General features: G+C 44.4%; 1 protein-coding gene across 2 annotated transcripts in view; it reads right to left on the bottom strand.

Moving 5' to 3' along the window:
* The window catches only part of LOC134340463 (activin receptor type-1B-like), a 72,463-nt gene extending 56,461 nt beyond the window's left edge, over positions 1-16,002 (bottom strand). For both annotated transcript variants that reach the window (XM_063037757.1, XM_063037758.1), the window contains exon 1: positions 15,804-16,002. In XM_063037757.1, coding sequence (XP_062893827.1) covers positions 15,804-15,864 — 61 coding nt within the window. In that variant the 5' untranslated portion in view covers positions 15,865-16,002. The remainder of the gene's footprint in view (positions 1-15,803) is intronic.
* Between the last annotated feature and the right edge of the window lie 414 nt (positions 16,003-16,416).

Below are 16,416 nucleotides of genomic sequence, written 5' to 3'. Positions count from 1 at the left end.
TTGGTGACCAGACCTCCACACAATTCTTTTAATTAGGCCTCACCAACATCTTACACAAATTCAACATAACATCCCATCTCCTGGACTCAGTGCTTCGCTTTATGAAGGCCAATGTGCCAAAAGGTCTCTTTATGACCCCATCTACCCGTGACGCCACTTTCAAGGAATTATGGACCTGTGTTCCCAAATCCCTCTGCTCTACCACGTTCCTCAGTGCCCTACTGTTCACTGTGTAAACTACAGGAAGACCCACTGGTGAAATGACAGAAAGCTGCCGGCCTGGCCTTGCTTTGATCTGTGATCGCACATTCAAACAGATTTAGTGGAGTAATTGCAAATATTGACTGCCTTGGTGTGTTGCAGCCATACATTTATTGACCAGATGCATCAGCTATGGCTCCATGGTTGGCAATTTCACTTCAGAGTCAGATGGTGTTAGGGCACTGCACCTTTGGAAGTGCTGCCTTTTGAGTGACATGCTAAACAAAAGTCCCTGTGGATGCAAAATAATGGAATTCATCCCATTGTCTTGGCCCGTATCTAAAATCACTGACCGACCTTAAAAATATTAATTTATCCAATTGTCATCAGGTACTTGTTATAAATTGGCTGCACACATCATTTATTAGCTGTAAAATGAATTTTGCACCACTTATATCAAGTCAGGATATCTAAAGGAATTTAAATATCATTTTTTAAAAGTGAAAGTGAGGCTCCTCACGCTGGACTCCCTGATGACTATCTGCTCCTCACAAGCTCACTCAGCGCATGCTTCTACTCCCCTGATCACCACACAGTCCCTGGAACTCACCACTAAGTCCAGAAATTGAGCCCAGAGGGACTGAAGTATGTCACTTTCTGATCCTCAGTTTTACACAAAGCTGCAGACCTCATTTACTTGTACTGTATTACTTCAAAGTTTTTAAATGTCGAAGCCTTTACACAACTCTTTTTCTCCAATAATTCAATCAAAACAATGTTTTTGCCAGTTCTAACCATCAGATATATTAAACAACTTAAGAGCAGCAAGCTGTCTGTCAATGGCTCTGAAGGTCCCTCCACTTCAGGAGAGTGTGGGTGGGAAGGGAGCGAGCCAGATCCCATATGACTCGGCCAACAGATGCACAGAGACACAAAATATTCTACAGATATTGGAAATCTAGAGCAACACGTAAAAAGATGCTGTAGGAACTCAACAGGTCAAACAGCATTGACAGAGGAAAATAAACTATCGACATTTCAGACTGAGATGCACTGAGTGCCCCAGGTTGATCAAGGTCAAAGATTCCCACAGAGCCTTCTGAACTGCAGGACCATATGCATTATTCTGGCTACCCAGCACAAGTGGTTAACTTCATACACCACTACTCTGAACTAATTGTGTGACCTAGAGACTCACTTTCAAGGACTCTTGACAACTTGTGTTCTCAGTATTATTTCTATTTGCGCCATTTGTCTTCTTTTGCACATTAGGCATTTGTCAGTCTTTGTCTGTTTAGACCATAAGACATGGGAGCAGAGTTAGGCCATTCAGCCCCTCAAGTGCTCTTCCATTCCATCAGGACTGATTTATTTTTCCTCTCAACCCCATTCTCCTGCCTTTTCCCCATAACCTTTCATGCCCTTACCAATCAAGAATCTATCAACCTCAGCTTCAAATATACCCAAATGACTTGGCCTCCACAGCCATTTGTGGCAATGAATTCCATAGATCTGGCTAAAGAAATACACCTCATCTGTCCCTCTATTCTGAGGTTATGCCCTCTGCTCCTAGACTCCCCACTATTAGAAACATTCTCTTCACATCCACTCTATCTGGGCCTTTCAATATTCAGTAGATTTCAATAAGATCCCCCTACATCCTTCTAAACTCCAGCGAGTACAGGCCCAGAGCCATCAAACTCTTCTCACGTTAAACCTTTCATTCCCGGAATCATTCTTGTAAACATTCTCTGAACCCGCTGAAATGCAAGTACACCCTTTCTTAGATAGCTAGAGGCTTTTTTCCCAGGGCTGAAATGGCTAACACAAAGGGGCAGTTTTAAGGTGCTTGGAAATAGGTACAGAGGGGATGTTAGTGGCAAGTTTTTCCACACAGAGAGTGATGGGTGCGTAGAATGCACTGCCAGCGATAGTGGTAGAGGCAGATACAATGGGGTATTTTAAGAGAATCTTAGATAGGTAAATGGAGCTTAGAAAAATGGAGGGCTATGCGATAAGGTAAATCTAGGCCGCTTCTAGAGTAGGTCACATGGTCGGCACAACATTGTGGGCTAAAGGTCCTGTAATGTGCTATAGATTTCTATGTCCTATGCTCTAGATATGGGGCCAAAAACTGTTCACAATACTCTAAATATTTGGTTATTTGTGGTTTTTCAGAAAATTCAATCACATTTTTTCCTGTAAACACCTGCAAAAAAAAATCTCAGGCTAGGGTATTATAATCTATCCGATATGGTAATCGCATCATCAAGTTCGCAGATGATACTACAGAGGTTGGTCTCATCAACATCAATGATGAGTTGACATACAGAGAGGAGGTAGAGAGGCTTGTCGAATGGTGTGAGAACAACAATCTGAGTCTCAATGTGGACAAGACAATAGAGATGATTGTGGACTTCAGGAAGGCACAGGTCAATCACTTCCCTCTCCATTGCATATCAATGGCTCTGCTGTGGAGAGTGCGAACAGCACAGAGTTCCTCGGTGTGCACATAACGAACGATCTAACCTCGACCCACAACACCTCCTCACTGGTCAAGGCAGCACAGCAGTGCCTACACTTTCTGATGAGACTGAGGTGTGCAAGGCTCCCCTATTCTAACAATTTTCTACAGGAGCACCATCAAGAGTCTCCTCTTTGGCTGCATCATTGTGTGGGACAGAAGGTGCAAGGCATCGGACTGCAAGATCCCTCCCCCGATTTGTGACTTCTACCAGGAGCGTTGTTGAGGGTCTTCACCACCCATCCCACAATCTCTTTGACCCACTACCATCAGAAGGAGGTACAGAAACATCAGGACTAGGACTGGCAGACTGGGTAGCAGCTTCATCCCTCAGGTTGTGAGACTAATGATTAGGTCAGTGGGCTGTTTAACTGTATACTGTTTATCTGTGCTCCATGTATTTTGAATTATATTTTATTAACTTATTTGTGGTAATATTTTGATTTATGCACTGTGTGTGATATATGTTGTGAGTGCACGGTGGTCCGGAGGAACTCTGTTTTGTTGGTTGTATATATGTACAGTTACATGACGGTAAACTTGAACTTGATATGCACATTTTGATAATATGCTTACTAGGAACTTTGAATAGTCAACATCCAGCCCCTACCCTTCCATTCCCTTTCCCCATTCATATTGGGACAGTGGAGCCTCAGGTTTTGACCTCAGGAGCAGTCTATGTGGGGTTTGCACGCTCTCCCTGTGACTGTGTGCGTTTCCCCCAGGTGCTCCAGTTTCCTCTCATATTCCAAAGATGTGTGGATCAGCAGGTTAATTTCCTGCTGTAAAGTGTCCCCTAGTACTGTATACAAGTGATTGGTAGAATCTGGGTGAATTGATGGGAATGTGGGGAGGAAGAAATGGAGTTAGTACCATGGAGTAAGTGCAAATTGGGTGGTTGATGGTTAGAATGGACACAATGGGCCCCAATTCCTAGATGTGTCTGTTTCCAGAAGTGGGACACCAGCTAAACCAACACATCACTAATCATCGGTATTACACCATTATCACCGCAGACCACCTTTAAGACCTTCCTTTCTGTACAATCACCACCACCACCAGATGAACCAACTAAGTTACCTGTCAACACCCAGGTGCACATTCAAAGCGCCAAAACCACTTTCTCCTTCAGCGGACTGAAGGGTTCTCACGGCACTTGAAGTTGGAGATATTAAAATGGCATCTCAAAGCAAAAAGTGGAGTAATCTTAAAAGGAAGAAAAAGGGCAAGAATGCTGCAGGGAATTCCAGAGAGCTTAGGACTGCAGTGGCTGGAGGCATGGACACCAATTAAAACCTGGGACATGTCCAGAATTAAAGAACAGAAATCTGGAAAGGTTGGAGGAGCTGAAAGAATTTCTGGGGTGGGTTGGAGGTGGGACAGTTGTAACTACAAGTCTTGAGAACAAGGGTGGAACAAGGGCAATCATAAAGAAAGCCTGCCCGTGCCTCTGGCTTTACTTCATTAGGAGTTTGAGGAGATTTGGTGTGGCACTAAGGACACTAGCAAATTTCTACAGATGTACCATGGAGAGCATTCTGACTGATTCCATCACCAGCTGTCGTAAGACCATAAAACAAAGGAGCAGAAGTTGGCCATTCGGCCCATCGAGTCTGCTCTGCCATTTGATCATGAGCTGATCCATTCTCCCATTTAGTCCCACTCCCCCACCTTCTCACCATAACCTTTGACGCCCTGGCTACTCAGATAAGGGGCCTCTGCACAGGATTGGAAAAAGCTGCAGAGGACTGTAGACTCAGCCAGCTCCATCATGGACACCAGACTCCCCACCACCGAGGACACCTTCATGCCTCGAGAAGGTGGCATCCATCACCATCCATGACCTACCCTCTTCTCATTACTACCATCAGGAGGCAGTGCAGGAGCATGAAGACACTCAATATTTTAGTACCAGCTTCTTCCCCTCTACCATCAGATTTCAGAACAGTCCATGAACACCACCTCAGTACTTTTGTCTCTTTTAGATATAGATATATACACACTGAAGACTTATAGTAATAAGTATGTCTTGCACTGGTCTGCTGCCATAAAACAAATTCCACAATACATGTCAAATCTAATAAACTTCCCGATTCTGAACATATTAAAACATTCAACAGCAAGTTTTTAGTTATCACTTTCTGGGAAGAGCAGACCACCACTGAGATGTTTCCTGTTTAGACTGCATCCCACACAAAATGTTTATTGACCTTTTTCCTAGACTAGGTAATCCTAGACTAAGTAAAAAAACACTTTTTAATCCGACAGAACGTGGGAGACTCTTGGAATTGATGAACCCATCTAAAACAGTATTTTTTTTGGCGTGGAGACATGTTTTTGGTCACCCCAGCTCTTTAATTCTGTTTGTTGATCCCAAACTCCAACAAAGCCACAATGACAAGTCTACAAAGGTCACACAGAGAACAATCAGCACTTCATTTACAGTAGGTTGACAGACCACACCCAGCACACACTAACCAAGTGAGAACTTCCAACCCTAGCCTGGAGATTTCACATAGACAGGACAAGTAAGCACTTCATCAACCAGCAGACAAACATTAACAGTTGTTCCCTCACCCCCACTGATCCCCCTCAGGCACAATGTACTTCAGACCAGAGGGTGAAGGTAAAGGGGGTGGTGGAATTATACAACCAATGACATCATTTAATAAAACAATCTAGCACAGCAAATATATTCTGAAAAATTCTAAAGCACCCATGTTATGCTGAAACAAAAACTGTGACTATGTTGTGAATTCCCTTTGTTCCTATTACTGGGGGACTTTGGTGGGAGAATGGTGGGATGTCAAGTTTGAAGGGAAGGGGGGCTGCTTCACTGTCAACAGCGCATTAAACAAAAATGTCAGGAAATATATCTCCAGTCAGGCAGCTTTTGCAAAAGCATATCAGCCAAAAAGGAGCGATGATGAGACAAGCAAAAAGCTCAAAAAAAAGTTCCTCATGTTTCAACAGGGCATATTTCAGCCTTCTGGGAGTTCCAACAACTTCCACTGACATTTATATCTCCTCTCGATTCATGTCTTTTCTCTTTCCTTTATCCTTCCCATCTCACCCCTCACGCCATGTCACAGTCCTTTGTGATCTTTTCACCTCCCCCCAACGTTCTCTAATTCTGATGAAGGGTGTTTGATCCAAATAGGTACTGCTCTCCACAGATGCTGCTGAGTAACCCAGCCACCTTGATTTCATTTTATACGAGGGGTGATTGATAAGTTCACGGACTAAGTTAGAAGGCGTCAATTTTAGAAAACCTAGCACATTTATTTTTCAACATAGTCCCCTCCTACATGTACACACTTAGTCCAGCGGTCGTGGAGCATACGGATCCCTTCTTTGTAGAAGTGGTCCGCAGCAGGGGTGATTGATAAGTTTGTGGCCTAAGGTAGAAGGAGATGAGTTATTAACTTCAAACTTTCTGCATTATCACTCAAAGAGTTGAACTGCACGCGCATGTAACGAGAGTGTCTTGGACCTCCAGGTGGTACACAGCAGGGGTGATTGATAAGTTTGTGGCCGTGGGTAGAAGGAGATGAGTTATACAGCTCTCGTTACATGCACATGCAGTTCAACTCTGAGTGAAAATGCAGAAAGTTTGAAGTTAATAACTCATCAATCACCCCTGCTGTGGACTACTTTCTGGAGGTCCAAGACGCTGACTTCTACAAAAAAGGGATCCGTATGCTCCATGACTGTTGGACCAAGTGTGTAAATGTAGGAAAAATAAATGTCTAGCACATTTTTTCAAAAATTGACTCCTTCTACCTTAGGCCACAAACTTATCAATCACCCCTCGTACATCATCCGTCATACTAACACAGCTGTTAATGTTATGAAAGATGCTGTAGAAACAAATGCATGCAATGTGGGGAACAAAAGAACACAAGAAAGTAGCAGGCCATTCATCCCCTCAAGCTTCCCCTGCCATTTAACACAATCACAGCTGATCTGCCCAGGTTTTAACTATTTAGTCTTCTGTATTAATAATGTACATAAAGGAGCTAATTCTAACGTAGCTAAATTTATAGATTTACAGAGATACAGCACAGTCACAGGCCCTTTCAGCTCAACAAGCCCACGGCACCCAATTACACTCGTGACCAATTAACCTACGAACTCATACATCACATGGAGAATGTACAACCTCATTGGCTAAACTACCATGTCACCCAAAGAAACAATCCCAATTGAACTCTAATAGGGATACTGTATTTTTGGGCTGAGTGATCTGGCTCACTTGCTGTCTCTGAGGGAATTTGAGAACAGAATGTGTGGCCCAATGGCGTTGCTCAAACCTATGACTGGTCCCAATTAACCATATAACAATTACAGCATGGAAACAGGCCATCTCAGCCCTTCTAGTCCGTGCCGAACTCCTACTCTTACCTAGTCCCACCAACCTGCACTCGGTCCATAACCCTCCATACCTTTCCTAACCATATAGCTCTCCAATTGAACTTTAAATGACAACATCGAACCTGCCTCAACCACTTCTGCTGGAAGCTCTTTCCACACAGCTACCACTCTCTGAGTAAAGAAGTTCCCCCTCATGTTACCCCTAAACTTTTGTCTTTAACTCTCAACTCATGTCCTCTTGTTTGAGTCTCCCCTACTCTCAATGGAAAAAGCCTATCCACATGAAGTCTATCAATCGCCCTCATAATTTTAAACACCTCTATCAAGTCCCCTCTCAACCTTCTGTGCTCCAAAGAATAAAGAAACTTCCACCAACTTGCTGATTAAAGCGTCAAGCAAGATTGAAATCAATGAGGACGAGAGCACCAGGCGACTGGGTGTTCAGCGCCACTTGCCCAAGTTTGATAGATATCTCTCTCTCTCTCCCCACCCCCTGCTGCTGCCGGAAGGAGTCATGGGTCTTGGACAATTGATCAGCGAGGTTAGTGGGTTAGATTCATTTTTAAGAGGACTTTGCACTTCATGTGTATTCCTGGTGTCTGGTTACTCTTTTTTTTTAAAGAATTGCTATTTTGCACAATTTTGATTGGGGCAGACTGTTTCTGTGGCCTACAGTCAATGAACAACATAGCACTAAATTGAACTGAACTGAACTACACTGAACATTCCTAGACTGTTTGAAGGGCTCTCCGGTTTGATGTTTAATATTCTGTGTGTTATCCACTCATTTTTTGGTTTGTGCGATTTGTTCTTTTTTTACGCATAGGGTGTTTGATGTTTTCTTTGAATGGGTTCCATGGAGCCCAACAGCAAACTAATGGAATGTTGAGATGAGGACCATAGGAGAATATTTATTAAACTTCCATAACCATTAGGATTTATTGAGGATAATATCTTGAATCATGAGCAAGATGCAGGACAGGATGACCTGATATAGGGCTTGAAGGCTTGTGTTGAGCATAAATTAGATAGAAAACAGGTAGACCAACTAACCCATGTTACCCTTAAGCAGATTCTCAAGATCCACAGAAGAGCCAAAAGTAGCCTTATGAGATAGGAAAGGGAGCAGGTAATTGGCAAGATGGCCCACTTGTTCTGCCACTTACACAGAGATACACTGCCTAGAGGTTCTCGGTTCCATATGAATCACCTCTTCGCCACTTTTAAGTCGCCATGGGTCAAAGAATTCCAGGAGTCAGTGGGGGTATTGCAATATTTGAGGAGGCTTCAAACACATCATCACCCCTTTGTCTTGTTAGATCTTTCCACAACAGAGCTCAAAATAGAGGGTCTGCTTCAGGACTCTGGTACATGAACAAATTGGGCAGCCAATAGCTAAAACCAAGACGCTGGAGGAACTCAGCAGGTCAGGCAGCACCAACACAAGGAAACGGACAGCTGACATTTCGGGACGAGACCCTTCATCTGGACTGAGGGGTGATAGTCAAGATAGAGGGGTGAGGGAATGAGTGAGGCAAGAGGTGGCAGGCAATAGGTGGATCCAAGTGAGGAGGGAGAGGAGGCTGGGAGATGATAGGTGGAGGAGACGAAGGGCTGCAGATGATGAAATCTGATAGAAGACGCAAATAGATCATGGAATCTAGTGAGGGAAGCGGACATATTAGGCATCTCAAAGTACCAAAGAGATACCACTATGTAGGTGGTCCAGGTCTCAGAAGTGTTGAGAAGGGCAGGGATCACTGGTTCCTGGTGGATCACAGGTTCATGCCAGAGGAATGCAGTGGTTTAAGGCAACTTCATGTTCTCAGAGGAAGTTAGGGAAGGACAAAGTGATGCTTTGTGCTGGGAAAATGAATTATTTCTCTATCCCCACCAAACAGCAGTGAGCTCTAAGAGTGGGAATGGACTGCCTCACTTGTTCCATTGGAGAATGTAGCGTCCATATTGGCCAGCCAATGAGGCACCGACAAATAGGATCCAGGTACTGCCCCCCTTTCCAGAGGGAAGGCCAGAAAGTGGAGAGTGAGTATCATGTCCGCAGAGTGCGAGCAGGTGGTATCGGTGCCCCAACAAGGCAAGGAATCAATCAGAATTTCTGCTGAAAATGACTACTCCTCAGCCCCTGCGTGGGCAAACCTAACAGAGAGGGGCACATGTTGGCATTTCATGCTTTGTTACTCATTGTCTTGCCACAAGGTAAAGCCTGCATTTCTACCACACACTCCAAGCTCACCAAAGCAGGCTCACCAAAAAATAAAGTAGCTTTATTTTCTTTAACAATGAAAAAAAACAATGACTTATTTTTGGTGATATTGGGTGAAGCGCAAAGATTAGCTAGAGCGGCTGGAGGTTAAGGGAATCATATGACAGGGTTATCACATTTCAGAAATCTTCATTTTGGATGTAATTAAACAAATAACCAAGGAGGTTCCATTACTTTGCAAGCACTGGACCAACCACAAGACATCGCATGCTGCATGGAATTCTGGTATCAGATTGCTAACACATCTTAGCATCAGCATTTCAATTGCCCAACAGCAGCTAGAAAGCTTCTTTCTTGCGGGCAAGTGACTCCAATGTCCTTCACCGATTTTATACCCAATGCACCGGAAGACTTTAATCTGAACAGTAGCATTGTTATCCAGGCTAAATCAGAACCTTTGGAAATCCAACGTCCAACTGGATTCATAAATACTGCTCAACCTGGGAGTCTGTTTAAGCATTAACCCTTCATACTACACTCATTACACACTCGCCCACCCCCTCATTCTCTTCTAACAGCTCTCTTGTCTGACCGAGGTAGTCTTCAAGTTAAGTGCTCATGGGAGACAGGGGGAGACCATGGTGTAATTAGTTGCATCAGAACTCCTGTTTTCCAGAGGAGACATTACATTGGGACTATCACACCTTCTCCTCACCTGCTTTATCAACTCCCTCTGGTGCCCCTCCTCCCCTTTCTCCGATGGTCCACTGTCCTCTCCCATCAGATTCCATCTTCAACTTTACCTTTTCCGCCCATCATCTCCCAGCTTCTCACTTCATCCCCTCCCCCAACCCACCTACCGTCCCCCTCTGCTGGTCTCACCTATCACCTGCCACCTTGTACTTCTTTCCCTCCCCCGCACCTTCTTATTCTGGTTTTATCACACTTCCTTCCTTTCCCAAAACGGCAACTCTTCATCCCTTACAGATGCTGCCTGACCTGCTAACTGCCTCCAGCATTGCTCTGGATTTCCAACATCTGCAGAATCTCCTTTGTTTCCGATTGGAGCTGTCTACCCTCTCAGGCATATATAAAAACTCATTGACACCATTCCAAAAGACAACCGGGAAGTGTTCTGGCCAATATTTTAACACTCAGCCAATGTTACTGAAGCACACATGATCTGTTTGTGGTGTACATATTGGCTGTGTTTCACCCATTGCAACATTGACTGTGGATTCCTTTGGAAGGGTTTTGAAAAGTTGCAGGATAAATGAGGCCCACACCCCTCCCCCTTCCAGTCTCAATCACCTTGGGCAATTAGTCTCTTCTCCAGATTCAGGTCTCAAAAGGGAATGAACATTGAAGAAAAAGAATTTAGTGTGACAAAGTGCCGGATGAACTGGGTCATGCTCTTCACTGCTCTGATGACTTGAGCTGCATTCTCCACTGACTGATTCAACAGAGTCAACGTTTAGGGACAGTCTCTTCCCTGCTGTCATCAGATTTCTAAATGGTTAATGAAGCCGCGACCACCACCTCAATATTTTGCATCACTTATTTCATATTGTAATTTAAAGTATATTTTATGTATTGCTCTAATTTTATGACATACAATATATTATATCAGTGATAATAAGCCTGATTCTGATTCCCTTGGACGTCAGTAGTAAACAAAGCTCTTTTGCTTTCAAGCATCAGGTGTTTGGAAACCTCAATTTATGGTGATACTTTGGTGACCAGTAGCATTTCCAAATCAATTCAGGACAAAGTACAAGAACTTGCTACGGGTCGAATGATCAGGTATCAGGATCAGATCAATGGGTTAGATATAGCTATGTATTACTGATAAAGGGCCAGGGTGCATTAATTTTTCCTAACTCTGTACAACCAGAGAGAAAAAAAATAAATGCCTTAACAGGGAAGGTACTAATTAATAAAGAACACGCAACCTTTGTTGATTTCTAAAGCAACATTGTTACGTGCCAGAAAATAATTTCACTGACTTGCTTGCCAGGTCCCCTCTTTTGAGGAGATGCCAACCAGTTTAAAAGAAAACGAGCAAAAGTGGAGGGAAATTTTAGATGAACAAAGTATACAGAGAGAATCTCCTGGTGTAATTAATTGCAGGGCTTGGTTATCTTGACGCTTGCAACAAGTAATCTTGTCACTCGGCTGACACTAGGATTTCAAGAAAGGATAATGGTACGCAGATCAAGCGTTTACGCTGCGTCTATTTAAGCTGCTCAAGAACATCTGACAGAACATTAGCAGGTCGCATCCTTCCAACCTTGTGCTGTCTCTCAGAATAGCATCAAGAAAGATTACACTAGGGAGGACCGGCTACTGCAAGGAGTGGCAACAATAGTAGAACATTGAGAGGATGAATTCAAGAGTAATAATAGTCAGAGGGGAAGAGGAGGATATATTAATAGTTTAAAATAAACAAAGATTAATGTAGAATAGACTCTTTGCCCAAGAACAGAAAAAACAAAAAGTGGTGGATACAGCCAGATTATCACAGGAAAAGCCCTTTCCTCCACTGAGCACATCTACATGGAGCACTGCCACAAGAAAGCAGCATCCATCATCAAGGACCACCACCTCCCAGGACATGCCCTCCTCCCACTACCAGCATCAGGAAAGAGGTACAAGAGCCTGGAGACCTACACTCAATATTTTAGCATCAGCTTCTTCCCCTCTGCCATCAGAGTTCTGAACGGACAATGTACCCATGAACACTACCACACTATTCCTCCTTTGCACTGTTTATTTATTTATTTACTGCAACTCTCTTCTGACTGCTAGGTTCAGGAACAGTCATTACCTTTCAACCCTAACCAGCGTGGATAACTGCACTCACCCCAACACTCAACTAATTCCACAGCCTATACACTCACTTTCAAGGACTCTAAATTTACTTCAAACAGTGCTGCATGGAATTCAATTCAAACTCTCAAAAGGAAACTGTATTTCAAGGTGGCACTCACAGTGTTTTGGAATCTCATCCCGAGTTTTGTTTTGGATAGAAAACTGGAGGAGGGAAAAGAGAGTGTATTGTGACAACAATCGACAAGTGGTGTCACCATCATTGCTACGATGGCCTGAAGCTGCATTCCCCTCCACTGACAAATTCGACAGGATCCAGTGGTGCCGGGACTGGGAAGAAAAGCAGCAGCACCCCTGCAAAAATAAAGGCCAGCAAGCAGAGCACGAAGTTCAGAAGAACAAACAGATATCTAGCAAGAACTCCAGAAGGAAGAATTGCACAGCAGCTGCCAGCACTCTTCCAGGATAAAGGTCTCAGCTGCACCCGCAGTCATCAGGCGCTCATCTCGTCCCCCATTTCTGTCACTACCTCCAAAGTCAGGCTCCTTGGTGACTGTGCATTCAGCTGCCTAGTCTCCACCGGGTAGGATCCTTTCCTTAGCCTTCAGCATCTGAACACCAGCAAATCCAACAATGAAAACATTGGAGTCAGGCCACCTGCACTATTCCCATTTTCCTGCACACAGCCCATAGCTTTCTGAGTTACGCGAGAGTCCCATTCCTGAGAACTCTCGGCAAGCTCATGTCTCCGCAAGTCAGAAGTGTACATTCTCTACAGTTACCCTTATCGTATCGCGTCATACCTAGTACGGAGGCTCCATTGCACAGGATCACAAGAGGTTGCAGACTCAACAAGCTCCATCACGGGCAACGCTCCCCACTATCGAGACATTTTCAAAAGGCAGTGCCTCAGAAGGTAGCATCCATTATTAAGAACCCTCACTACCCAGGACATGCTCTCTTCTCGTTATTAGCATCAGGAAGGAGGTACAGGAGAACCAACACTCAATACTTTAGGAACAGCTTCTTCTCCTCTACTATCTGATTTCTGAGCAGCCCATGAACACTACCTCACTATTCTTCTTTTGCACTATTTATATTGTAACTTAAAGGAATTACTTTCTCTTGCACTGTACTACAGCCACAAAACAGATTTCATATTATCATTAATAGCATGAAACATTTTATTATTATTGCTAGCTTGAAAGTGTGTGGGAGAATTTGCACAAGTCAGGTCATCCATAACCAAGGAAGCCCCTCTACTCATCTAAATATGTCTTAAATTTTGCAGAAGCACTGACCTCCACCTGAAGCACTGTGTTCTAGATTCCACCCACCCTCAGGGGGGCAAAAAAAAATTCTGTCTCAAGTCCCCTCTAAACCCCTTACTACTTCCCCAAAAACAATGCTCTCTGGTGTTGGACAATCGGCCATGGGGAAGATCTCTGTCTATCCAGTACATCTATGCCCCTCCTGAATGTGTACCCCTCTTGGCCTCTTCTGCTCCAGGGAGAACAGACCCAGTCTCTCCTCAGAGCTGAAAGACTCCATCCCGGGCAACATCCTGGGGAATCTCCTCTGCATTCTCATCCCTCCTATAGTGTGGTGAGCAGAACTGTACACTACTCCAGCTGTGGTCTGACCAGTGTTTCATGAAGTTGTATCATAACTTCGCTGTGCTGTATGACACAAAGGCCATTGATCCAAAAGACTGGAGACACAAAAGACTACAGATGTTTGAACCTGCAGCAACAAACAGGACGTTGGAGGAATTCTGCAGGTTGGGCAGCATCTGTGGAGGAAAATGGCCAGTTGATGTTTCGGGTGGAGATCCTTTTATCATCGACCTGAAACATTAACTGCTTCTTCCTCCACTTTCACCTCCTGACCTCTATTTTTGCTCACGTCCCATGTAGCTCATCAAACATCATCATCAAAACTGCTTTCCCGTGAAGTGCTTAAGAAGAAAAATGTGGTGTACAAATGCCGGTACTCAGATCCCATCTATTCACAGCCAGGCTTCTTCAGGTTCGTGACGAACTTGTGATTCAACAAGATGCAAGCCTTCACTTTCAGTTGACTCCATACCACGAAGGTGTGTGGCTGGACTCACAACGAGATCCAGGTAACAGCATCGCGTGAAGGACAGGACCCACCCAGGCAGCGATTTACACAGATACTGCACCTCAAGAGAATGGGATCCTGTACACCTCCGAGAACCGGGCAGCGAGGTTGATCGGAAAGTTAGCAATGTTAACGGGAGCCTGGCTTTAAATGCCTGAACACTGGAGGAGCGGTTTCATCCTCTTGCCGTTCAATTGCAAACCCAAGGCATGAACAAAACACACCCCCCTCTTATCAATCCAACTCACCCTCCCCATCCTGACAATATTAAACGGGTGCTGTCTCTACAACCAATGGCAAAAACCGGAGGCGTCTTCCCCCGCAGTGGGCCTGTGTGACGTACAGCTCCCCACCCTGGTCTCGGTTGGGTTACTGTTTCAGCTGGGACAGTCCAACTGACCTCTTCATTCCACGTCCAGGCCGAAACCGCTTTATCCTTAGATATAAAAACTCTGGGTTTCTGGCTGCCGAACGAAGCCACAAGCGAGACCATCAGATCCTGCATAACACCATCCCACCCTGAAACCAGATACTCGCCGCCCGTGTTCATAAACAAAAGAACGGCAGCCACAGCTCTGGAATTATCACGCCCCAACATCACTTGCTTTATAATGGGGAGACGAGATAGACAGGAGGAAGGGGAGAGTTTACAATTCAAAATCATTACAAATTTACTCAACCAAGTACAAAGTGTCCGGGGTCAGACCAGGACACTCACTACAAATTCAGGATGGGGGTGGGGGGGGGGGAGAGAGAAAGTGAGAAAGTGAGGGGGGGGGGGGAGAAGAGAGCGAGAAACGCATGCACTGAAGCGAGGCTTCCAGTAAAGAGATTGGTGTAATAATTTCCTCGTCCCCTCTCTTCCGAGTCAAGTTTATCGGGTGCCTCCTTAACTCGTTAAATTCAGAACTATATTAAAATCAGCAACCTGTTTTATGATCATTGGAAAAGTGGCTTACGCAGAAATGGTGAGCGAACAGGGTTTGATGAGACGCTCGCTGAGATCGGGACCTAAACTAGGCCAGCCAAAGCCACTGGTTCTAGTACCTGTCGCTTTTGTTAACATGTGAAAGGCAGCGGAGGGAGAGAGAGGGTGTGGGGGTTGTAAAAAGTCGGATCAATAAACTAAATGCCCAGTATCACCAATAATCGATACATAGGGCAGAAAAGGATCTGAAGGCCAAAACGAGGGCAAGATATACACAAAAAGAAAGCGAAATTATTTTTCAAAATGTAAATAAGAGCTTGAAAGCCGTCAACTAGTACACGAGTTACCGACTAGAATGAATCCATTGAAATCTCGGCTACAAATTGTTTTTGTTTCTTATTAAGGTTTAGATCACGAGATATTGCCAGTGAAACGATCAGTCCTTGTGACAACATTGTATCCAACTCCGGGCGCCATGTTGCGACGGTAGCGATGTAAATAAACATTTTAGTCGCTTAAACATTATATATATATATAAATAAATAAAATAAAACCGAACGCCCTGCTTCTAACAGCAGGTGAACTCCGGTAGTACTCACCCGCTCCGGTCCTAATGTTCAGGAGCAAAAAGACCACACATAACTGGTACGTTTTAGCCATTCCTGCAGCTTTCCATTGCCTGAGAGATGCAGCGTGGATGAAATTGACCAGAGGTAGGTTGAAATTAACCAGATACGGAACCGTCTCACTGAGTGAAATCTACAAAAGGGATTACTCCGCCCTCTCCCTCTCCCTCTCCTCCGATGCATTCACAAATAGCCAGCGAGAGGCAGTGCTCGGGAGAGGAGGCGGCTTTAGAGCGGATCTTTCATCTTAACCCTTTCACCGCCGCTACGTTCAGAGACTGTGGGAAAAAATTGGGGGAGGCGATGCGGGGGCGACAGTGTGCGCATAGACTTTCATATGCGCAAGTTGCTTCTTCGCAATTTTTGCGCATTACGGAAACAATAATATGAAAGCATAAACAGTGCAGATTGCCGAAGTCTGAGATAAAAACAGGAAATCCTGGACAGCTCAGGCAGCGTCTATGGGCAGACAAAAAGAGCTAGATATTAGAACTACTGTTATGTTTACAAAAGCTAAGGATATTGCTTTTTCTCAACAAGTTTCCCTTTTCATTTTAATTTCATCTTTTCATGAGTGGAGTCACAA

This window comes from Mobula hypostoma, chromosome X1 (genome assembly GCF_963921235.1).
Source record: "Mobula hypostoma chromosome X1, sMobHyp1.1, whole genome shotgun sequence".
In the NCBI taxonomy this organism is placed as follows: domain Eukaryota; kingdom Metazoa; phylum Chordata; class Chondrichthyes; order Myliobatiformes; family Myliobatidae; genus Mobula; species Mobula hypostoma.
Note: the sequence above shows the minus strand (reverse complement) of the source record. Positions and strands in the feature narration are given on the sequence as shown.